This window comes from Dermacentor variabilis, chromosome 9, assembly GCF_050947875.1.
Source record: "Dermacentor variabilis isolate Ectoservices chromosome 9, ASM5094787v1, whole genome shotgun sequence".
In the NCBI taxonomy this organism is placed as follows: Eukaryota; Metazoa; Arthropoda; class Arachnida; order Ixodida; family Ixodidae; genus Dermacentor; species Dermacentor variabilis.
Window position 1 is genome coordinate 149180677 of NC_134576.1, and position 24380 is coordinate 149205056.

Consider the following 24380-nt stretch of genomic DNA (forward strand, 5'->3'; position numbering starts at 1 on the left):
GAGGCCTAGGCAGAATCGTATTCAAGGAGCCCCAGATTTTCTCTCTCGCGCCCGCTCTTTTTAGCGCCTGCGCAAAAGCGGCTGGCGATCCCTTAAATGAACGTCTCGTAAAACCCTTTACTCTCTCGCGCGCTTCCTCTTTTATTCGCGCCTGCGCACAAACTGGCGATCCCCTCAAAGGAACGTCTTGTCGTCTCGTGTACCCGCTCAGCCCACTCTCATTCGTATTCGGAGGGTTGTTTCTCGTTTGCGCGACGTCAGCTTGCGCGAATGTTCCATTTTCTCAGCGAAAAATTGCGTTATTGTTTGGCTTGTTCGCCACTAACGGACCGAGTACCTTCTCAGTGAAAGATTCCGGCCTGAAGGTAAGGGCATTGTGAGTAAATATTCGCAATTGTATCTTGAACGGCGCCGTTGCTGCAAGGCTGCAGTGTACTATAGAATAGCACGGCGTTACATTTTGTTCACTTATGGCCTGCCCTCTGCGAAACAACACGATGCATAAGTATGAGTTGCACAGCATTAGCTTATTATGGTTTTGGGCCGTTACTGTCAAACTAGCATTTTCGTCGTATCTTGAGTTTACTGCAGGTTGTCATGCCTTGGACAGCCGAGAGCCCTCCATCAAAGGATGAAGATGACTTCTGGATTGAAGAAGAATATGTTCCTACGCCTCCGCAGCCAACCTATGACTCCAGACACTACATCGGCGCAAAGACGTTCTATGGTGGTGGCGACAACCGTGACAGGTAATGTAAGCAGGGCGATCCGTGGGTTAGTGCCGCCGACGCCTGAGCGGGCCATGGGGTGTTCGCCTACAAAATTGGCTGACCGCTATTACAGCCGATCATATACAACCATTGCACGCGCAGGCCTCGGCGAGCCCCAACCCATGACCCAGTCCGGGTTCTAGTTTTGGTGTCCCCGTTGCCGCTACGGCTTCTGAAGGCGCTGCCAATAATGTGAAATAACGACACGTTACAACTAGTAAAAAACACGATTGAAAATTACAGCTTCGCGACTTCTGCAACACAAAACCTTGCCTTGTGCGGCTATGGTGACTGATGGATGGACTGACTGTGGTACCATGATAGAAGGCACTTCAGGTGTAAGGCCGGTAGCCCGATTGAGTTTACTGTAAGCTCACTGCACCTACACAACCGCAGTCGTTAGGGCGTGTTCACACCTATCGCAGAAACGTGTTTTCGAATGCTGGCATCGTTGTGCAGTTGTTTGAACAATCGTAAACCATGCCACCGCAAACTCGTTCTGGCAGTGAAGAGTATGCTCGGAGATCGGTTAATATATTTAGGCCAAGTTCACACCTGCACCACTGAGCACATTACTGCATGTTTGCATAATGCATCCAGTAAAACATTTAACACCAGTTGTTTTGCAGTTGCAGAACCACATGTGAAAATCAATAAACATTGACGGCACATAGATCATTTGATGATTGGCAACGGTAATTGTGATTAACAATATTTCTTTTTATGGTTGTGTTACGATAGGTTTTATGCATTGTGATGATTATAATGATTCAAGTAATGGGACAGAAACAGAGTTGTTAGATGCACTAGTGCAGAGTGTTTATTAACCCTTTGCAGTCAAGCGCCATTTCGTGCATTTATATGTTGCGCTGAAAAAGCACTCAGGTAAACAAATGTGTGTCAAGTGATATATTTCAGAAAATTTACTTATTCCTGAGGCTCTCAACAGTACTTGAGCACTGTGTGCTAGTGCTCAAAGCACTCTCCTTTGTAGAGGCGAGGATTTGCACTATAGGTCATAGTCGCTCTCTTCTGAAGTGCTCTCATTCAAGGACTTGGGCTGACCATCTGAAGGCAAAATATATTCATCCACAGCAATAAAATCATGTTCTGATTCACTGAACTTGCATGAATTTCATCCATAAAATGCATGTACAGAAAGCACTGCCATGCTGTCAGCATGTCGCGCAACAAATAGTGCGAAAATCCCTTCAAACATGAAGAAAGAAAAAGGAAGTGTTGCCCTTGTCTGGTGACCTTGCAAAGTGCACTTATTACTTGAAAAAGTTACCTGAAAACTCGCGCTATCAACCCAAATGACTGTGGTAGCGCCCGTGTATGTGTTGGGCGCTACCCAACATCCGATGGAACGAATATTTCCGTGTGTTGGAAGGCGCCTTCCACATGACCACAAGGTGTTAACCCTTTAACTGCCGGGACAAATTCAGCCCCTTGACTGCTGGGACAAATTAAAAAAAAAAGAAACAAAAATTGGCGGAAGTCATCGTGTATTATTTTCTTGTCAAAACCGAACAGATACGCTTGTGCACAAGTTGCCAAAAATTCAAGACAAATTAGCTCGTCATTGGCAGCAGAAAACGCTCATGATAACGAGTTATCTCGTCATTGGCAGTTAAGGAGTTCCATGGAGTGGCCAAGATCCTCTCTCATGCTTCCCCTTTTAGACTGGCACAGATGCATTAGGACGTACCCAGCGACTGGCGTGAGAGAGGGGCACCTAACCGGTGGCCCAAGTTGGCTCTCGGAGGTGCCTTCCGTTCAGCCACTGTAAGGCGCAACTGAAGTGTTCTCTCTTCCAGCTGCCTTGTCTCCCCACAATTGTCTTCAGCTTACGCGACTTTGAGCTGCAACTGCAGAGCTCTCTCAAGTTCATGGTGCTCCCTTTTCATTTTGTTTGCATTCTAGGAGCCGCATTTTCGCGTCACACTCCCATTCGATCCCTTGTCTTTCCGCCCTTCATGCTGCAGCCTGTTCTTGTGCTCATCAATCGAGTTGAAGGCCTCTTCAACTCGATTCGCTCAAGTCCCGTTGGCTCTGTCAACGCCCTCCACTCCCACGTGTTGGTCATTTTCCGGGCTTTCAGAACAACCGCAGTAACGAATGGTTTTATCCTGTTGCAAATGCGAATTTGCGATGCAAGTTCTTTTTCTAGGGTTTCGAATGGGTCCCTGAGGCAGAACCCCAGATTACCCAATCAAGGACAAAGCTGTTTGTCCTAGGAAACCACATAGTACATTTCATATACCCAGGATGAAAAAACAGTTACTAAAAACTTAATGAAATATTAAGATCAAGATACGGGTGCGACACATCAAAAAACTAACAAACAATCAAAGCAAAGCAAGTTGTGAGCGAGACCATGCGGTATCGTCAAAGCAAATGAGATCACCGGTGACTTATGGCAGGCGAGGCAATGAAGTAGGCGGTGGAGTTCTCACCAAGGCAGCAGTGGTGTTGAGTGACGGGTCACGGATGACTAGCTAGAGGCAGTCTCCAGCCGGTGGAGGAGATGCCGGCACAACATCAAAGTCCGGGAGAGGATCCAGCGAGGGTTAGTGACGTCCTGGCCGAGCAGCTGTTGGGTAGCTCGAGCCTGCAGCCTTTTCTGCCCTTGAGCACTGGAGTCCACAGGCCTTGTGGTTCACGGTCGGTCGTCCCGGTCAGGTGAAGGCTTGATGGCTCGGTCCTTCAACGCAACAGCATGTCTTAAACGCCCGGTCTAGTGGCCGACCTCCTTCCATGGTTTCCTTGCAATTCTCCTTCCGACCCTGCGCTTTGCGTTTTCTTCTGCTCTGGCCCTTGTGTCTTTCCAGGATTGGTGACCTTCAGAGCTCCGTGTTTTCCAATGATTGGCTTGTTTTTTCCTTTATTTCTTGCTTGTGCTTTTTGTTCTCATGCTTGACGCTCTTCGATGTCATCTGCTTTGGCCTAGCATGGGATCCATGTCCGCCTGCGCACTCTTTGTTGTCCTCTTTTCTTCTTGCCATCCATGGCACTTGCACTGCGCTCATCACAGTGATGCAGGTGAAGACATGTCTTTAGGGGCATTCAGTGTTCATATTGGCTAAGGAGCCCTGCAGCTACCACTGAGAGTGTAGTTGGTGCACTGTGCCCAGAGGGAAGTGCTATAGAGGAGCTCGGGTGCATATAGGCCTCATACATGATGCGTTTTGGTGGTGTCAATGGGGTGTGTCACTGCATTGTTTCAGTGTTAATTGCTTCTATCTATAGTCTCCTCGCTACGCTCACGGCGTGCTAGATATTGGAGCGTGCGTGCCGGACCACTACCGCGAGTTCGAGCACTCTGAGCTGCCACGCATACAGGCCACCGCGTCTGCGCCTGCTCCCGCTCCCTCCGTGTATCGACGCATCGCTGCGTGCGCGCGTGCCCCGCCGTTCCCAGCTAGGAGGAGGCGAGACCATGCACGTAACAAGGGACACCCTAGGCGAAGCTCTCTACAAGCAACAAATAGCGTTTATTAACCCTTTCAGGGTCGATTTTTTTCGCCATATCCGACCGCCCAGGGTAGATTTTTTTATTGCAGATTCCGATTCTTCTTAGGGACTTATTTCGAAAAAAAAAATTACCGTAATTTTTCTAGGGTGACCGTAAAGTGAGAAAAAAATATTTTGCATTGGTATGTATGCACTCTTCATTCATGAATAACAACAATAAAAAAAGGAAAAAAAGATATCAGAATTAAAAATTTTCTGCATTTTTATGCACATAGTTCAAGGTTTTGAAAATCCCCAGACGAGAATATTTCGCAAGCCTTAAATGTTCCTGCTCTTACACTAATATGTACGTTCATAGCATAATCGAATTGCTTTGCATGCACTCAAGAAAACTAGTTGTGTGCCAATCAAAAAAAGCAACACGTGTGAGAAACTTCCGCTAATCTTCATCTTATCGCCAACCAGCTGGGGCAATTAGTTTTCGAGAGTCTTAAAAAAAGAGAAACGGTAACGCATGCACAGCGGCATCTTTCCTATGCGCACCCCTGTGAGCGCTAAACGAGCAAGATACAAGCGGTCACCCTTTGAGCAATTAGGAACGAGATAGCCATCAGTTTCGCAAGCGCAAAACGCCGAAACCGCCCGCACGCATGCACGCCAATGCGCGAGTGGTACTATATAGAGGCGCGGGAGCAAACTAGCGCTCAAACAAACCATGCAACGAAAACCGAGAGAGGGAGGTGCGCGAAAAAAATCCCCTGTATCCCCACATAGTGGCAGCACATGACAGAAAAGAAAAAGTTAGGAAATGGCACGCTTTTTAAACATACAGACGGCGCCGTAAATATACAGCATCGACCATTTTCGCACTTGTTTGCGGCGCCGTATTTTTATGTCATTGACCGTCAAAGGGTTAAGCTCTTGTGTTCGATACAAACACAAGTTTAAACAACATGTCCAAATCTAATTCTAATTAAGACACAAAACCTGGCCAACTGGTCGCCGGGGGCCGCTAACGGCGTACCGTGACAGAACAAAGAACAAACAAATGCAGCAGTAAGAGGCTGCTCATCCTTCGGCCAGCGCCTGCCATCGCATGCCCCCACAGCAGTGAAAATGGAAACAGACGGGGGCACGATCACAAGACGCTGTCTCAGCACATGTACACACCATCCGACGCCTTGATGTAGTCTCTCCTTGGGCTGCATCATGCACGCGCATACCCGGAGCGCACGCATGCAGGGCCCAAATCCCACAAAAATGTCGGCCAATGGGTGAAGCCCGTTGACCTTCCCGTGTGTGAGATGACAGCCGAGTGACAGTGTTTTGTGACTCGTTGCCACACCGTATAGGCATGGAGCCACTGAAAACGCAATCCATCCAAACACAAACACATCCCTCCCCCCTTAAATGCCCCCTACCTATGCAAAGCTGGTGGCTCCCAGTGTCGGCCAAGGAAGAAATACAAAGAAAAAGAAATTGTCATTACAATGCGATACCGGAGCTATCCATTGGCATCTAGAACCTAAAATCACCAGCCTAAAAAAAATAATGCCAAAGGAAAAAAAGCCGTTAGGATAAATTGAATAGGTAGGTCTGAGGTACACAAAATTAGCAAAAAAAGTCCACACAAACTCATGCTTTAATGCTAACATGCACAATAAAAGCATCCACCAAAGAAAAAGTAACAGTAAAATACAAATGCAGACAAGGGAAAATAGCTAAACTTTGGCCTATATCATCAATCAAAATAAAGGAAACTAACATAAACTCTTCAGAAGACATACAAGGAATGTCCACGCGAAAAATATCCGGGGAGTCTGAACCTCAAGACATGCCAGGCGTGTGACTTTATGCTACTTCAACAGCGTTCAGCAACGGCCTCTAGTGCCAGTGCTTCTGGCAGTGCCCGCTCCATGGTACGTCCACGATCCGTGCCAAGCGTCGTGACCACACAGCCTAATCCGCAGCCTCGCCTTCGCCATGCCTCCATCCAAGTTGACATCACCCGCTGGCGCAATGCGGGAGTGAAAATGCACACGAAACATTCTCGGAGTGCAAGACACATACATACAAATAAATGACTAACATAAAAGCAAGGCGGAACATACCCAAGGTAAGACACAGAGAAACAATTAGCCTAATTAAGAAATTCTGAACAAAGGAAAACAAGGACAGAGAAGGACGAAGAGCAGCCAGCCTGATTTCAGCGAAGTGCTTCACTGAGAGCTTTTTCAAGAGAAATGAATGCCTGATCAAAAGCTGTGAATTTACATAGGCAAGCCTTGTCCCAGTATGAATGGCTACTCCATCTGAGTTCAGCCAGACACAGTAAACGGGGTCTTCACTAGCGTAATGACATAGGGCTTCGTAACTAGCGGAAATTCCTTCCACAGACGCACACTGTTCATCCGCGACACCAAGCAAAATTGATTTCGACGACGCGATGTCTATGTAATGAACAGACACACAAGGTTCAGCCATAGATGAAAAGTCGCTCCATGCCAGGCCAAGTCGCAGAGAAAATCGATCTTAAAGAAAACCTTGGCACTCTGATGCCTGTGCGATACTTATTGGAGTGGTACTAAATTGCATTTCTCCAATGCCGGGGGTTACCACCTTAAACATAACTCTCACATTGCAGGGTTATCAGGTGGCGTGGTGGCAAAGAACCCAGCAATAAGAGGCTGCCCATCCTTTGGCCAGTGCCTGCCATCAAGCGCCCCCACAGCAGAGGAAATGGAAACAAAAAGAAACAAGAACAGATGGGGGCACAATCGAAAGACGCTGCCTCAGGACATCAAGATGACGGGTCCCCGCTGAGCCGAAGTAACCATTGGCTGGCGACGGACAAAGGGGACCGCTGCTGGCAGAGAGGAACACATACACATCTTCAGACGCCCAAATGTGATCTCCCTTCAGGCCCCATCTTGCATGTGCATACCTGGAGCGCAAGCAAGCAGTGCCTGAATCCCACCAAAATGTCGGCCAATGGGTGAAGCCCGTTGACCTTTGCATGGGCGGGATGACAGCAAGTGATAGTGTTTTTGACCCGTTGCTGCCACGTCCAGGCATATAGGAGAGGGACACGAAGCCCCCGGAAATGCAACGCAATGGCTCCACACAACCACCACGATAGCCCGAAACCCCACAAATGCTGCATTCATTCTGAGATGGGTTCTGCCGGAATTGCATATATTAGGGTGCCGCACTTTTCGGGGTCGGTTTGTCTGACCATTTTTCTGACAACTTGGATTACTGGGTAGTCCATGGTCTAATGGTTGGAGTATCAGGCTGCTGTGATGATAAAGCCGGGTTCGAAAGCATTTGTCAGGGCCAAGTTGGGGTACCAGTATGCTACATTGTGTATGTGCCGCTCATTAGTTAACCTGTTTTGCACCAACTTGTGTTACTGGGTATCTGCTGCTCTTCAAGAAACAATGGAAAGCCGCACAATTTTCGGTGCAGTGGTAGCCCCTGAAGCTCAATTTTGTGCTACGTTTTTTACAACAGCACGCTAGAAAAGTGCTATTTTCTCAAGTTCAATTTCAAATATTTCCCCATGTGATAAATAAACACCTGTGAATTGCAAAAAAAAAAATAAATAAAAGAAGTAGGAAAACTTGGACTAATCGACCATTTTATAATTGCCACCCCTCTAAGGGGTAGGTGGTAAACAGGAGTGGTGGGCAGCATTTCCACCACTGCCTACCATGGGACGAACCCTGGCATACCTGTTTTTATGACATTTGCAGGGCGCAGCCAGGGGGAGGGGCTTATGGGGCTTCAGCCCCCCCCCCCCCTTGAAATTTTATCGTGCTGTCATGTGCCGCCTACCAAAAAGAACCCCCGGCGCCGGAAATCATGCTTGATTTTCTCGAGAATGTCCTTTTTACGCTTGAAACGACACTTTAACGTGAACTTTGTCAAATTGGGCTGGATTTCGCGGCAACGCCCCTGCACCGGGAGTCAGATATCGTAACGCCCCCCCCCCCCCCCCAAGTAGCTCCATCTGAGCACAAAGTTTCAAAGGCGCTTGGATGGCCAACGGGCTCGTCGCGGCATCTCACGAAGGCCGCAGGATTGAGAGAGCGCTTGGGTTTCAATTGTGAAACTTTATGGGTATAAAGTTCTCAAACTTTTGATGCGAACAATGCATTGACATTTCCAAAGTAGTGCTTTAGATTTTCAATTCCGAAACTATGTGGGTTTAATGTTGTTATAAACATTTGATGCCAAAGGTGCATTGACTTTTCTAAAGTCGTACAACGGACCATACAAAGCGACAAGCCAAATCAACGCACTATCAGACAAGTTCACAAAGCACGCAGTGAGGTCCGATGAGACGAATCGTTGTGGTGGTTTATTTGTGCGGTGATGTCACAGAAACAAATATGAACTTTTTTTTTTCACCTGTGCCGAAGCATCCATGTCAAGACACTAAAGGTAACTACGTTCTTATTTATTTTTCTACTTGGGCTTCTATTCGCGAGGACACATTATGCCTTTTCTTTTTTGTTCTCGCTATGCTTTGGCGCTGCTCGGCGTTGGCCGGTGATGGTTCATGAGGTGAACAGTGGTGGCAGCGGATGCTGCACAGTGAAGTGCTGGCGGACCAACTCAGGGCTGTCCAGAGGGCCCGTGTGACGGCAGAGGGGCTCGGCTTCTCTGTACCGACGTGGGAGCGGCCCGCATCAGTCCCAGACTGATCCCTCAGGACCTAAATAAAGTTATTCATACCATACCATACCATACCATACCATACCCGCGGGCTGCCGAACCGGCCAGAGCGCATGCGTTTTTCTCGTGCTGCATTGAGCACCGTGCGGCGTACTTTGATGCGTGTTAGTTTTTCTCTGGCCGAGTGGATTTTCGCCTGGCAGAGTTTTAAATGCTTTCTGGCTAGCAGACGAGAAAAAGATACAATGCATGATCGTTCGCCGCCATCACTACGGGGACTCAACGGATTGCAATGCGTTCACTTGAGCGCAACCTCTCCAGATAATTTTGTCTCGCCGGTGAAGAATACCGAGCAGTGTGCGTACGGTTTTCTGTGGACTAAGCGTCTCACGTTTTCTTCGATATTCCTTCGGTAGCCACACTAGGTGCCCAAAGTAGGCATTCAATTGTAGCTAACATGCTTTCCTTTGCATTATTTCATTTTCGGCGCCCCCCGCCCAACAAAAGAAAAAAGAAGGACATTGTTGCGGCACAGTGAATTGTCGCATGATGAAAATTCGATTTTATTACTTCTTCAGCGGAAAGCAATGGGCCACGGGATGCTTCATTTGCCGGATACTCTTATTATATTATTGTGATAGCAGTTATATGGAAACTCCAGGCGCATTCCTGCCGTCACCGTCGCCCTCATGTTTCGTATAAAGTCCAGGGGCAGTAAGATCGTGACCACGCGCCGCATGCTGTATGTGCGAGTGAAAGCGTGGGGGGGGGGGGAGCGTTTACGCTTAGCCGACGATGGTGAGCCGACAATGGTGGCCCAGTTTTTTGTGCGCAAGGGAGAATAGCAGCGACTAAGTGGGCCACCTTCCGTCGCCCGTGATACATCGGGGGAGTGTAGGGAGTGGGGGCTGTGATCTGTGAATGTGTGGTTGCGCGACATGTTTATTTGCCATGTTTGACGCATCATATATAGTGACTTCTTCTTAGATACGTAGATTTATTGGAGACTTATACGTATAACTAAATATCTTGTTGCGAAGTTTTGCGTATATGTGCAGTGAATTTTGCTTTCAGTGACACTTTTTGGCCCTTTATCAAGCTTCATCTTCGCATTTCTAATGTACGAAGGCAAGTCAAATGAAAGTGAGCGAACCCACCATGCGCAATAATGGTTTGGTTCATTACCTGCGAGGCATGCACGTGGTGCAGAGGCATCTCTTATTTACAAAAGTGGCACACAGGTGTGAGGATCAAGGTTCTTTAATGGGTGAGAGGGATAGACAAAAGGGAAGGAAGGACAGGGAGGTTAGCCAGTGTAAATACCGGCTGGCTACCCTGTGCTGGGGAAAGGGGTAAAGGGAACAAAAGGAAAAGAGAGAGAAAAAAAATAAAAATTCATGCAGTAAAGCGATCTTACTCGCAACATTAGTCAAAGGTGGTCGCACAATTCACAGGCCCTTAAAAACTTAAGCAAAGCCCTCAAGGCCTTCGAGTGCCGAAACCAATCTTGACTAGTGTCCTAGAACTTTCTCTTCTGTGAAGGGGCGATTGTCCAGTTTTTCGAACGCAGTCACGAGCACTTTTCTTGGCACATTGTAATGTGGACAGTCACAGAGGAGGTGCGCGATCATCTCTTCGCAGCCGCAGGTGTCGCAAGCAGGGCGGTCGGCCATTCCAGTGCGGAAGGAATAGAAATTCGTGAATGCCACGCCACGCCATAGGCGGCACAGATGTGTTGCTTCTGCTCATGGCAACCCTGGTGGAAGACGGAGTTGCAAGCTTGGATCCAATCGGTGAAGACGTGCGTTCGTGAATTCACTGGTGTTCCATAGAATTTGCGTAAGCTCGCATGCGAGGGAGCGAAGAATTGTGGCTGCATCTGCTCTTGACAGCGGTATGGGTATAATGCGGGCACCATCATGGGCTGACAAGCCAGCGTCATCCGCACTGTCGTTTCCCGGAATTCTGCAGTTACTTGGTATCCACTGGTAGATGATGTTGTGTCCCTTTTCGATTGTGCAATGGTGGAGTAGTCGGGTGTCTGCGACTAATTGCACATTAGGTCCGTGGTTGAAAGGGGACAGCAGACACTGGAGAGCTGTCTTTGAATCATAAAAGATGGACCATGAATGTGGTGATTTGGGACCAATAAACTCCAGAGCAGTCCAGATAGCTGCGAGTTCTGCATCCGTCGATGATGTTACGTGAGACGTCTTGAAGTTGGTGGTGACAGATTGAGCGGGAAGTACCACTGCTCCAGTTGAACTTTTAGAGGAGGCAGAACCGTCCGTGTAAACGTGGGTGCGTTCGTTGCGTTTGTCATGTAGGAATGAAAGCACGGCTTGTTTAAGGGCAAAAGATGGCATCTCCATTTTCTTTTTGATGCCGGAAATGACAAGAAGGGCCTGGAGTGGATGCAGGCACCACAGCGGTAGAGATGGTCATGCTGCAGGTGTGAAGTTTGACGGTAAACGTCCATGGTTGGCGGCAATAATTCTACTAAACGCTGAACGAGGTCGAGCGGCAGGTAGTGAGGTGAGATGATGCAATGGAAGTCAAGTGAAGTGCCTGATGTGCATCATTAAGAAGTCAACATGAATATACGTATTGATGGGCTGGTCATGCGCAATGGCTATTGTTGCTGCCGTTGGTGCACACCTGGGAAGGCCTAGACAAATTCACAGAGCTTGAGCTTGTACAGACTGGAGGGCTCGGAGATTGGTCTTACTGGTTCCACCTGGTACAGGTAAGCTGTCGCGTAGGAGACCCAGGGACAGTGCGCTGCACTGACAGAGCACTGCATTCACAGACGCACCCCATGACTTTCCTGGGTGAACCTGGTTGTGTGACACAATGGACACTCCAAAAGTTGAACAGCATGGTGTCGTGAGGTTTTTGACAGATGAAGATAGTTCCCAAAAAGTAATTAGTTGCCGTATGGCTGCCGTGTACGGTGAGCATTGCATTTCATTGGCCACTGTGAAGTGTTGGAGCAAACGGTTAAAAGAAGGACGTGAAAGTTACAAAGACGATCCAAGACCGGGTCAAAGCCACTGTGCAATCACCCCCAACACCATTCCACAGGCTGGTTAGATAAGAAGGGAGGATAATTGCATCGATGAATTGGCAGGGCGTGTGAACATCAGTCACGGTTCGGGTCACACTATAATTCATGAATATCTCGGTTATCGGCTCTTGTGTGCGCAATGAATGCCCAACACTTTGAATTACCGCCAGAAGAGGGAGAGGTTCGGCGCTGCCTTGACTCATCTAATCCGGCATCAGAATGAGGGTGACGACTTTTTGTCTGCAATTGTGACCGGGGACGAATCATGGTGCCGCTACAACGAGCCTGAAACACGATGGCTAATCGTACAGTGGAAACATTTGACTACACCACCCCCAAGAAAAGCAAAGGCCATCATTTCTGCCGGAAAGGCGCTGTTGACTTCTTTTTTCGATCGTCAGGGGCCATTATCAATCGAATTTGCTAAACCTGGAGAGACTATCAGTCGTTTACGATATTGTGAAACGTCGGATCCATTGCATGTCGCAATCAAGAACAAACGATGTGGAAAATTGAGGAATGGGGTCATCTTGCTCCATGACAATGCCCTTCCCCACGCCGCTGATGTGGTTAACTGGCAAACTTCAAGTGGGAAACTGCAACATCCACCATACAGCCCACACCCGTCGCGTTGCGACTTCCACATTTTGGAGCATTTCAGAAAACGCCTCGAGGGAACCAGATTCATGTCGGACGATGACGTGAAATAGTCAGTTACAGACTTTTTGAAGCAGCAACCCAAGAGTTTAATGAGAAGGGAATCACGCGACTCGTTAGTCAGTGGTACAAATGTCTAAATGCTCATGGAGACTACTTTTAAATAAAGTACCCTGTTTGTCATATATTCGCATTGGCTCACTTTCATTTGACTCGCCCTTGTATATTTTGCAGAAGTCTGGCTTTTTATATGTGCTCCCTGTTGCGACTATAATTTCGGGGCAATTACTCAAAATACACGACCGGTGAGAGCTGCCATTGCGCAATACATTCTAACAAAGGACAGGGTCTGAGATTTTTCTCTGGTTGTTGCAATGCAGAAAAATGTAAACAAGGTTCTTCAATGACAGAGAGAGAGAGAGATTCAAATGATAGAAAGGCAGGGAGGCTAACAAAGTTTTAATAAGATATTTGTCCTCAACTTGTTCATTTCATGGCCTTTATATTTTTCACATGAGCGGCACGCACTGCTTTGCTGGTTTCAAACTGATATAGTTCTAAAGTTCGTGTGATATTTGCTTTCCTTACTAAATATACAGACAACATAGAAGCATTGATATCAGTTATTTTGGGCACAATTTTTGAGACATACGAGTATATTCTTTTGTGGAAAAGTACATAATTGTTACGCAGAGGATGAGTCAGTAAGACGAGCAACTATTTACAAGTTACATTTACAACAACGGTTGCAGCGCTGACCGTTTAGATTCACAGCGCGAGCCCAGTTCGTTCTTCCTCTTCTTTTCTGGAGCGATGGTGCCCACGCGCCTTGTTCAAACAAACATATACCACATGCGTGTAGCAATATTTTACTTGTCTTGACAGTGCGTAGCATTCAAGAATTTGTTTGCAGCATCTTTGGCAATGGCAACGTAGTTATTAATAATGTTTAATATATTTGATCCCTCGAAAAATTCTATAAGGAGGAGGCAGAGCTGAAAAGTGCAAAAGCGCAAAAGTACAAAGAGGTGACTACCATGAGGGGGAAGCATTATTCTTTCATTTTATTTCCCAGAAAATCTGTCTGGGGCCAGAGCCGAACTAACCTGGAAGGACGCAGTCAGCGGTCAACTGGTGTGCACAATTGGAGGCAAGGTCCTGATGGGAGCGCAGATACTGAGCTGATGGTTGTGCCTGCAAAAGAGGTTGGCAGGATCATTGGTGAGTCTGTGCATGTAGCTTATCATTCAACTCGGTTTTGAAGTTAGGCTTTCTTTCTTTGACTGTCCTGCTGCTTCTCAGTGGCTGTGATGTTGCCGAATAGCTCATACACAGGACAGCACTCCTGTCATTACACCCAACTTGTGATCATTTTCGCACTGTCATGTTTTCAGGGTCTATCTATCATCGTCTTTCTGTTGTGATTCCACTGTCGTTGTCCCATTGTCGTCATGCCCACGGCTTGTACTCTGTTGGATCTCTTTGGACGAAGGTTCATCCGTAGCGCTGCCACCACTTGTTGCATTTGGAGAACGATCCCACCGCTGTCGACCAGATGTTGGATCTGGAGGACAATCCCAATTGCTGTCCCCCAGATTTTTGGACCTTGCCGTTGGGTGCGGGAGTTGGCCGAGGTTGAGGAGGACTTTGAGATGAAAACTGGAGGTTTATTTACATTATTTACAGTGAGAGTACAAAGAAATTAACAGTCATAAAAGTCATTCAAAGTCAGCTTCAAAAACACAAAACAAAGCTCATACTTTTACATATTGAAAGAAACTTAAATTGTGAAAATTATACGATGCTCAAAAAATAAAACAAAACACGTTTCACTTCTACGGAAGCTCTCTTGGCCTCCCGTGCCAAACGTTTACGTCTGACTCATACTTTGAGCCGTACTCGAGGTGGTCGCGGTTCGAAAGCTACTCTGGCTACCGAGGAACAACAAAAGGGCTGACTCACTATCAGCTCCCCCAAGACGTTAGTCTCCTGCCAATTTGCGTCCTGGTGCCCCCCTTTCAACACGAACTCGATTAACCGCGTCACGACTCCCTACCACCTCATCTTGTCTTGCCACCTTGCGCTTCTTTGTACTACACGCTGAACTTCGAAAAGAACGACGGAACGACAAGGAACGTAGCTGCCCCGTGCCCTGTGTCCGCGTCCGTGCAGAACATGCTTCTCGGTCACTTTTTGACCAGTGGCTCGAACATGTTTGATGCGTCAACATCGTCAATGACGACCGCACCTTTCTTTTCCTCGCGCTTGGCCTTCTTGCCTCTGTCGCCGTCTTTGGCTGCGCTACCTTATTTACCGCTTTCCTATCCTTACGGCGCTTCTTTCTACGGCGTTTTCTCTTTTAATTTCCTGTCATGCCGTCTTCTCGCGCCTCATGCTGGCCGTGACACATTTCGTCGACCCGGATCGGTCTCTTACCCGAACAGTGATTTACATTTAAATCTACTCTCACTTTGCCTCGACTGGTGGACAGCTCAACCGACTCTGGAACAATGCAGCAGGCTTTACTCGAGTTATGCAACTCGCACTCTTGCGAACTGCCCTCTACTGCATTGCCCAGCTCAAGCTGTGCATCGACACACAGCCCGTCGGTCTCGATTGCTGTCTCACACGCACAGTCTGAATGATTTCTAATTAAATCATCCATCTCTTGTCTACCTAGACTGGCGGAGAGCTGCACCGATCCCTGAACCATGCAGTTGTCTTCTCTTGAGCTACTGAGCTCGCAATGCTGCGAACTGCCCTCAAGTGCATCATTCAGCTGGCACTTCCCTTCGGCACGCAGATCTGGCTCGACATGGGTGCTTGCGTCTGTCGGGTCAACAGTGCCCTGTACCTCGCTAACGACCTCGATACCATGAGATGCGACGCACACATGCGGTAACTGTGCCAATTCATTCACAGCTGGCCTAGCTGTCTCTACAGTGCTCTGTTGGCACAGCACCTCATCGCTCTCACTGCGGTCTTTAACGGCCTTTGTTGCCACTAAGGCATCGTTAGCAGCTAGCCTTTTCCCTTCACATATGAATGTGCACCCAATCTCACAGGCACTACTCTTCTCGTTGGCTTTTGGCGAAAATCTACTAGATACTTGCTCATTCTTGTGCTCTGTACTGCCTACAGAATTTTACTGCCTGTACTGCCTTTAACTGCTCACAATATTGTATCTCTTTTATCAATGCTGCCTTCTCTCTCTCGTACTTCTGCTCACGCTCACGCTTACGTTCTTGATACTCACGTTCACGTTCATTCTCACGTTCTTGACGCTCACGCTGATGTTCTTGACGCTCACACCTAAGAGTAAGTTCTTGAAGCTCACGCTTCCGTTCATTCTCGCGTTCTTGACACTTGCGCTCACTCTTCCGTTCACGACGCTCACGCTCCCGTGGTTCTTGTATCACCTCCCAAGTGATCTCAATGCTTTTATCATCATTGCCACTATCTTGAATCGCCTTTATGATAGCTGGCTTTTTCATCCGTTCGTCCGCCTCAACTCCCAAATCGTCGCACACCAACAACAAGTCCAACCTCGTCAACCTTCTAAAATCCATGGCAGCTGCTCCGACTGGTGGTTAGAACTGTTTTCCTTAATTAATTTGTGCAAGCACAATATGCAACGAATTCCCGATTCCTAGAACTATCAAAATAAACACAACATTTGAAGTCTGGCGAATCAAAAGGAAAAAAACCCCACACTCACTTACGGTAGCAGCACCCTGCCATCTGGTTCATTGGTCCGCTGTTCCCAGTTCCTCAGGACTCCCTGGGTCGAAGGCTCGCTCTTCTTCGCTACTCCCAGTTCCTCAGGACTCTCTGGGTCGGAGGCTCGCTCTTCTTCGCTGTTCCCAGTTCCTTAGAATTTCTTTGGACGAAGGCTCTCTCTTCTTCGCTGTTCCAAGTTCCTCGGGACTCCTTTGGACGAAGGCTTTTTTTCGCTGTTCAGGGTTCCTCAGGATTTCTCTCGACGAAGGTTCATCCGTAGCGCTGCCACCAGTTGTTGGATCTGGAGGACAATCCCAATTGCTGTCCCCCAGATTTTTGGACCTTGCCGTTGGGTGCGGGAGCTGGCCGAGGTTGAGGAGGACTTTGAGATGAAAATTGGAGGTTTATTTACATTATTTACAGTGAGAGTACAAAGAAATTAACAGTCTTAAAAGTCATTACGGGCCGGCAGCAACTCGGACGCTGCGGCCCGTGGCAAGAAGCTCAAAAGAGATGAATCAAGGAATGCTCTCTTGCTGCTCCCGGCCTCTGGCTTTTAAGCCCTTCGGTGTCTCAAAGTCGCGTCACGTTTGGCCAATCGGCGAGCCCGCTCAGGTGATGCCATTTTCGGCCAATCGGCGAGCCCGCTCAGGCGTCGTCATTTTTGGCCAATGGTAGGCACCCGTGCGATTGTCACACCCGGCGCACAGGGTCGCTCCTTGGGCCCCAATTGTCCGAGCGCTTACTTCTCTCTGCGGTATTGCCATTCTGACTTGCAAGTGCCGTCACAAAGGCAAATGGGGGTGACGTTTCAGTGCTACAAAGCAGCTTTGCTCGGGCCCTGCATTACCTGGAACCGTGCCAGGCTCCCGCTACACTTTCGGGAAGAGTCAAGCAGTGAATAGCTCCACCTGCGGCACACAAAGTGGGGGACGCCAGCTTGTTTACACGTGCCACGCCTCGGGAACAGGGTAGATGTGCTTCTGCGCTCCTAAATTAGCTGTGGCGCGATTCGATGTGGTCTGGTGAACTCGAAGGAGGCTCAGGAAAAGGTCCCGTATCTAACAACTCTCAGAAGGTGAGCTAGCCACACAAAAATGTGCTGGGCGGTCTTCCGCATTAGTCATGATTGACATCGTGCCATCATCATGCTGTCATGTCATGCCATTGTTGATATACAGTTGCCATCATTCTATTGTTTTATGTTCATCATCATGTTGTTGTCGTCATACCATTGTCATCCTTGCTGACTGCTGGCCACAGTGTTGTACAATTAGTCAGTACTGGACATAGTGTAAACAAACAGTGGATACTGTGAATAGTGAGATGGCCCACAGTGGCAGGTGATACACGTAAGAGCAAATGTGAGCTCCAATGCCAACACACCATCACTGTCATGCCATTGTCGTCATTACTTCGCCTTCTTGCCATCGTGATCGCTCATTTGTTGTTGTGTCATCCTGATAGTTCTGTCGTGTTCACTCTGACTGTGTCATATCATTGTCCTCATGCCACTATCTTCGAGCTATCGTCGTAATACCGTCATGATCATTCCATCATCGTCAGTCCGCCGCCATGCCATTATCATATTTGCGTCATTGTCACAGAGTCGTCGTCATGCCGTCGTTGCAACACACACGAACACGCGCGTGTGGCACTGAGCCTCTCTCCCTTCTTTACGATACGACCATTTCGAATTGTACATTCAGCAGTTTTACATTTTGGGTGTATTAATGAAACTAACACGAGCTAGCAACACATTCTACCACGATAACCAAACTTTGCTGGGTCAGAGAAATGCACAACTCGCCGCTGTCAAAATGCATGCGAAACATGTGCTGGCGATTCAAATCTGCACCAGCCAATAGGAGCGCTTTCTGTGTGTGTGCGTGTGTGTGTGTGTGTGACAGCAATAACAAATCATGCTGCTAGTTTTTCCACTTTTGGTTCACTTCTGTTGCTCTTATTTTAGAGCAACAAAAGCACATGCCCGAGGTGCCATCGCGGTCATTCCCGCACAAAGGCTTCCCCCGCATCGACGAACTCACAACATTCACGGAAAGAAAGAAAAGGGGCCTGCAGTATACCGTACTTACTCAAGCTAACACGCACTTTTTTCCTAATAAGACAGGTCCAAAAATGGCGTGTGCCTTAGAATCGAGTATGACCCTAAATCTGCATTACCATATCGCCATCGCTATTTCAACATGGCCGCTTCGTACGCGCTTCGAGCCTAGCTGCCGTAGCTTCCTCCATGTGCTGCAGTACGTGTGGCTTAGGCAAACAGGAGAGGCGTTCTACACCAGCGGCTGCTACGTACGGCACGGCACCTATCTTGAAAATTATTTGCAACGGAGACAAGAATCTACGCATCTAGGTGCACCGCACAGTGTTCTCGTCGCTTAGTTCGCGTTGAAGTGACGGGCGGCACAAAGGTCAATTCCCTCGCTCCTGCTGCTGGACTTCCTTGCTCCATTGTTTTGATGAAAAGTTTCCGTGGTCATTGAGTGATACGTGTTCATGTTTGCTCCTGCGCGGGTCACCATGCTTAATTTAGCTAGTAAACGAATGTTTAGAAGTTTGTACGGCCGACAAAACTACTATCCTTACTTTTTGTATAGCTGTTCACTAATTTGCTATCATAATTGACGCTTCGCCTTTCAGGCGAAGCTGCAACTTTTTTAAAAAAATTTATCGCAACTTTACTGTATTATAGAAGTAATTCCTTGTTTTTTCCAAATGAGAGAAAGTTGTATTTTTGTCAATAATGTGGTCTTTCTTTTTGACTTTCCTCTTTTTTTTGGGGTCCCGGCAAACGGGTGCACTTTACAATCGAGAGCGCTTTTTACCTTTTTTTTTTTTGTCTTGGAAAACAGGTGCACATTACAATCGAAGGCGCGTTAGAATCGAGTAAATACAGTACTCACATTGCGACACCTCCTTCCTATGAAAAAGGGTGTCTCACTTTTACAAACCAGACTTCGAAAGAAAAGGGGGCTCAAGAAATTAAACGCGTACATGAGGGTTTTATATAAATTATGAAGTAGTGGTAAGGAAAAATAAAAAAAAAACAAGCGCATTTTAACAGAATGGAAAGAAACCTGAGACATCGCGAGAAACAAGAAAAGTAACACTAAAGCTTATTCACTTGCGCTGTAATGCATATCAATGTCCATGTTGTAAGCAGCGATGGTTTCAGGTTTGGCCTCGTTATGGAATGTTCTCCAGTAGGAGTAATGTTCAATCTCGGCGTTCGAGTTTTCTACGACGCGCACTGTCGTGGGTCTCCGTCTCGCACACACGACCACTACACTACGTGAACCGCAATCACACACAACACCACTCAAGTCACACTCGCGCACAGCACCACGTACATCACACACTTCTGCCCAATGTTCGTCAACAGACTCGTCTGCGTCGTCATCATCAGAGCACTGTCTGACGTGGCACGGCTTTAACCGCGCAACATTAACAATGTCGTTTTTTGCCAGTTCGATCCACTATCCCAGTTGTTCACGCCAATTTGCCGAACAAGACGGAAAGGCCTGGGTATCGGTGAAGGAGTTTTGTTGTCTTTCCCTGAAGGGAGTCCACAAATGCACCAAGTCCCTGGCATAGTAGACTTCACTACGTCGTTTAGCGTCATAACTACCGTAAAAACCGGAGTATAGGTCGATCCCCCACTAACGAATTCTAAAAATGAAAAAAATCTTTTTCAATGGCAAAAGTACCGAAAGACACCCTTACCTTGAAACAAATGCGACTCATGCACGATAGTGACAGTATTTATTTAAATGCTGCTTGCATGTGCACCCGGCCACTTTTTAAGAGTATCGCGCGACCATCAACCCGCGTGCTTGTCAGCACCTCAGTAACGGCGCTGAGCGGCGAAACAAACAAGATACGGGCATGTGTACACGTGCGCTTACTTACGCTATTTCGCCGCTCTGTGCCGTGATGGTAAGGTGCTGACAAACACGCGGGTCGATGGTCGCGCGATACTGTTAAAAATTGGTTGGGTGTACAGCACACAGAAGGGCACGAAGTGCGCAAGCGCTACTCCGAATCATAGCAACGCCTTTGATCAGAGTCGTCCGAACTAGAGTCGGATGACGAGTGCTTCTTGCTGCCCAGTCCAGAGGCGTGCGCGATCTCTAACGCTTTCAAACGTGCGCATTTGGCAGTCACAGGCAGCGATCTTACACGCAGCTCTCGGACATACTCCGCAACCTTGTCTTCCAGTTCTGCGGTCTGCCCACGGAATGACGTTTTCTGTTGGTTTGATGCTTCTGCCTCCGACAGCACCGAATGCTCTTTTCGGATACTCCGAATTCATGCTGTGCCGCGAGGTTGCCGTGGGCTTCCGCGCACTCAATCACCTTTTTCTTGAAGGTGACGGTGAATTGTCGTCAGCTTCCGCTCATTTTGAAACAAAATGTGAAAAAGCAGCTGTGACAGTGTAAACTCAAATTGGCGGTGCCACAATGTCGCCACGCTGCGCTACTGCTGATGGCGATGGCGAAGGCGGCTCTTTACTTCATCCGCCCATTGTTGAAAGACTTCCGTAGTTTTTCCGCCAATGTCTGGTATATAAGACGAGGGTCGACTTTTCGCAATGGTCTTTTGAAAAAAAGTTCGACTTATATTCCGGTTTTTACGGTATGTTTGTTCTTTACTTGCTGACGCCTCTTGTTGGATCACTACATAGTTTGTGAGCACGCTGCAGCCAGTGGGCCACTTTCCTGGCGTCGCACACCCAGCCCTACATCTATAGGAAGTCTGGGCGCATGTCCGTGAAGAAGAACGGGGGGAACCAGGCGGTCTCGTGGGTAGAAGAATTGTATGCAAAGAGCACATACGGAAAAAATTCGTCCCAGTCGCGATGGTACGAAGAAACGTACATACTGAGCATATCTGCCAACGTGTGATTGAAGCGCTCGCACAAGCCGTTGGCTTGAGGGTGGTACGCTGTAGTAGTGGCATGTTGGCTACCTACAAGTCAGAAAATTTCTTCAGTCAGGTTGGCGACAAATGCTACCCTCGATCTGTTATCACTTTTTCTGGTGCACCATGGCGTAAGACAATTTGCTCGATGAAGCAGCTTCTGCAGCGATGGCCGCTGTACATGCGACAGCCTTGACCCATTTCGTGTGGTAGTCAGTAACTACGAGGATGTAGCGGTTTCCTGCTTTGCTTTTAGTGAAAGGGCCAAGAAAATCCATGCCCACTTGTTGGAAGTGTCGGCCTGCAGGTGGGATCGGCTGGAAAAAACCGGTCAGCGTTTTGGGTGGTAGCTTTCGACCCAGAAAGTCAGGGCAGGAGAGGACATACTTGCTGATGTGGCAGAACATCTTTGGCCAGAAGTAGCGGCTGCAAATTTTCTTCCATGTGCGCTTAAGACCAAGGTGGCCCGCTGTGGGGTCGGCATGGCAGTGCTTTAGAACCTCCAATCTCAAACACTTGGGGACAATGAGTGCCGCCCGATCTTCTTGAAAACCTTTCGCTCTTCTGTACAACACACCATTGATCAACCAAAAGCTCTGTGCTGTTCTTTTCATTTTCCTGACAACGGGTGCACTTGGCTGCTCTAAGTACTGTATAACTTCTTTCTTCCACGAATCCTCCCTCTGCTTTTCCCTAATATCCACATGATCTAGCACGAGCAACAGTAAGGGTTTTTTTTCACTTGCTGGTGCGGAATCATGCGGAAGGCGGGAAAGTATGCTGGTGTTTCTGTGCTCAAAGTTTGAGCGCTGCCCTAGCTGTGTGTCTGTCCCCTTTGCTCGGACAGGCAATGCGAGGGGCTGACTTTTCGACAAACTGCCAAATGGTTGGCTGGACGGGTCCACTACGCCTTGTCATCCAAGCTGCTCATCTCGCGTATCGCGTTGCTCCCTCCGTTTGGGTCTGTTTTCTCGGAACCATTGCCGGCACTGGGGCACGAGGTGGCCGATGTGGTCGCACAGCTAGCAGTGTGGTCTTCCGTTGTCGTCACGGCAACTCCTTGGTTGCCAATGCTCTGGAGGGCAGCGTACGTCTTGGTTGATAGCCTTGAGGCGCTGCGATAGTGAGGCTATGGAGTCTGCACTCGCCTTTAGGTACTTGTCGTTGTCGGTAGCTTCTCTCGGGCAAAGACACGCTGCTGCAGCGCAGGTATTTTTGTGATCGACCGTTCACCCCGCGACAACCTTCGGTCATGGCTCACGGAATTATGGGGAACGGGCCGACGGCCTCGTCAGAATGCTTCTCAAAACAAATTATTTATGACCAGCACAGGAGTACTTTGTTCAGGAGAGGTTTGAGCAATTAGCAAGGATTCGGCCATCACTTGTCAGCTGCACAAATTGGCATGTCCGTGCTGGAGATGCAGTCAGTGCAATGATACGGCCATCAGCTGTCAGCGGCACAAATTGGCATATCCACGCCGGGAACGGAGTCAGTGTACGATCGGAGTCAATGGACAAGCGGATTTTGTGTATGATCCCCCTTCCCCTGTTTGTGCCTAGTGATGTGTGTGTGTTTCCGACACAGCTCCCTTTGGGGGAAAAGCGCAACAGACCTCCGGCTTGGTGGGGCCTGATGTCATCGGTCTCATGACGTCGGATTGGGGGAAATGTGTTGTGAATCAGCATGCGCCGCTGACATGTGTTTGTTTTGTTAGATTCACCGGCCATGCCTCTTGTGTATCGGCAGTGGCTGTGGTGATGTCACAAGATAAAGACTATAAAAGCTACACTAACCTTTAATAAAGCGTTCGTTCTTTGCCAACTGCTTCTCGAGTTACTTCAGTGGCGACGAGGCTGCCCACCACCGGGCCGTGCCTGCTCCATGGCGGCCCACGCTGGACCACCGGGTTCCGACAAAATGGAAGACAGTTGGGACGCCTACCAGGTGCGTCTGCACTCCTACTTTGAAGCTTACGGTATCGTCGACTCGAAGAAACGACGAGCCCTGCTAACGGCAGCCTTAAGCATGGCAACAGTCGGCATAATAACGGTACGGTGCGCGCCGGCGAAGATTCAAGACCTTACCTACGAGAAGCTGCTTGAACTGCTGGCAGAACACTTTGCGCCACAGGGCAACGAAATAGCGGAGTCCTACAAGTTCTTCACCAGATGCCAGCGTCCCGACGAGGCAACGAAGGACTTCATTGTGGAAATTCGGAAGAAGGCCTGCAGTTGCAACTTTGGCGAGGCACGGGACAGGATGCTATGAGACAGACTTGTTTGTGGTCTACGTGATGCCGGCGTTCGTCAGAAGCTTTTGGCCAGACCTTCGCTGACGCTGACAGAAGCCGAAGATATAGTGTTAGCAGCAGAGATGGCAGCTCTCAACGTTGATCACATGGAGAGGACACAGGATTATGGCGACGTCCATGCTGTGAGGAGCAAGGTGCAAAGTCAATCGTATTACCACAAGACTCATCCGAGCACTTCTCGACCAAGCGAAGACGTCGTTTGCCCGTGCTGTGGTAGCACTAAGCAGAAGGCAGCAAAGTGCAAGTTTCGCTGGGCGGAGTGTTTTCGCTGCCGACGTAAAGGGCACCTAGCTAAGATGTGTGTATGGAAACAAGCGGTTGCCCTTTGTGAGGAGCATTCTTCAGAGAGCGACGGCAACGAACTTTGTCTACTGAGTTTGTACACAACGTCGCTAAACTTGGTCAAACCTGTGGTTCGCACCCTCTGCTGGAGCGGAATTCCGCTGACAATGCAAGTGGACACCGGATCGCCTGTCTCCATCATTACATGGAAAACATACTGCAAGCATCGGCATGCTTGGCCTGCGCTCCGCGAGATGTCCTTGCAGTTGTCCTACTTTCTTGGCAAGCTTCCCGTGAGGGGTCAGCTGAAACTTCTGGTCTCGTACGCAGGAAAGACCCTAGATGCAACTCTAACCGTACTGCAATGCGATGGCCCGAACTTGTGCGGGCGAGATGTCATCGGTGCATTTGAGCATAGCGGAAGGCCTGTCTTCAGCATTCTCGGCGAGAAAACCTCCGGTGAGCAAAA

At 48.4% G+C, this 24380-nt stretch overlaps 1 protein-coding gene across 10 annotated transcripts in view; it reads left to right on the plus strand.

Moving 5' to 3' along the window:
• Positions 1-24380, plus strand: part of LOC142557821 (putative ATP-dependent RNA helicase DDX43) — a 265242-nt gene continuing 240862 nt past the window's right edge. For 2 of the 10 annotated variants that reach the window (XR_012822857.1, XR_012822858.1), the window contains exons 1-3: positions 1-365; positions 592-749; positions 13727-13872. Coding sequence is in view for 8 of the 10 variants with exons in the window: in XM_075669978.1 (XP_075526093.1) it covers positions 598-749; positions 13727-13872 (298 nt within the window). In the remaining 2 variants the exon portion in view is untranslated. Of the gene's footprint in view, positions 377-581; positions 750-13726; positions 13873-24380 lie in introns of all 10 variants that reach the window. The other 8 variants (XM_075669978.1, XM_075669977.1, XM_075669976.1 and 5 more) reach the window with 8 other exon arrangements.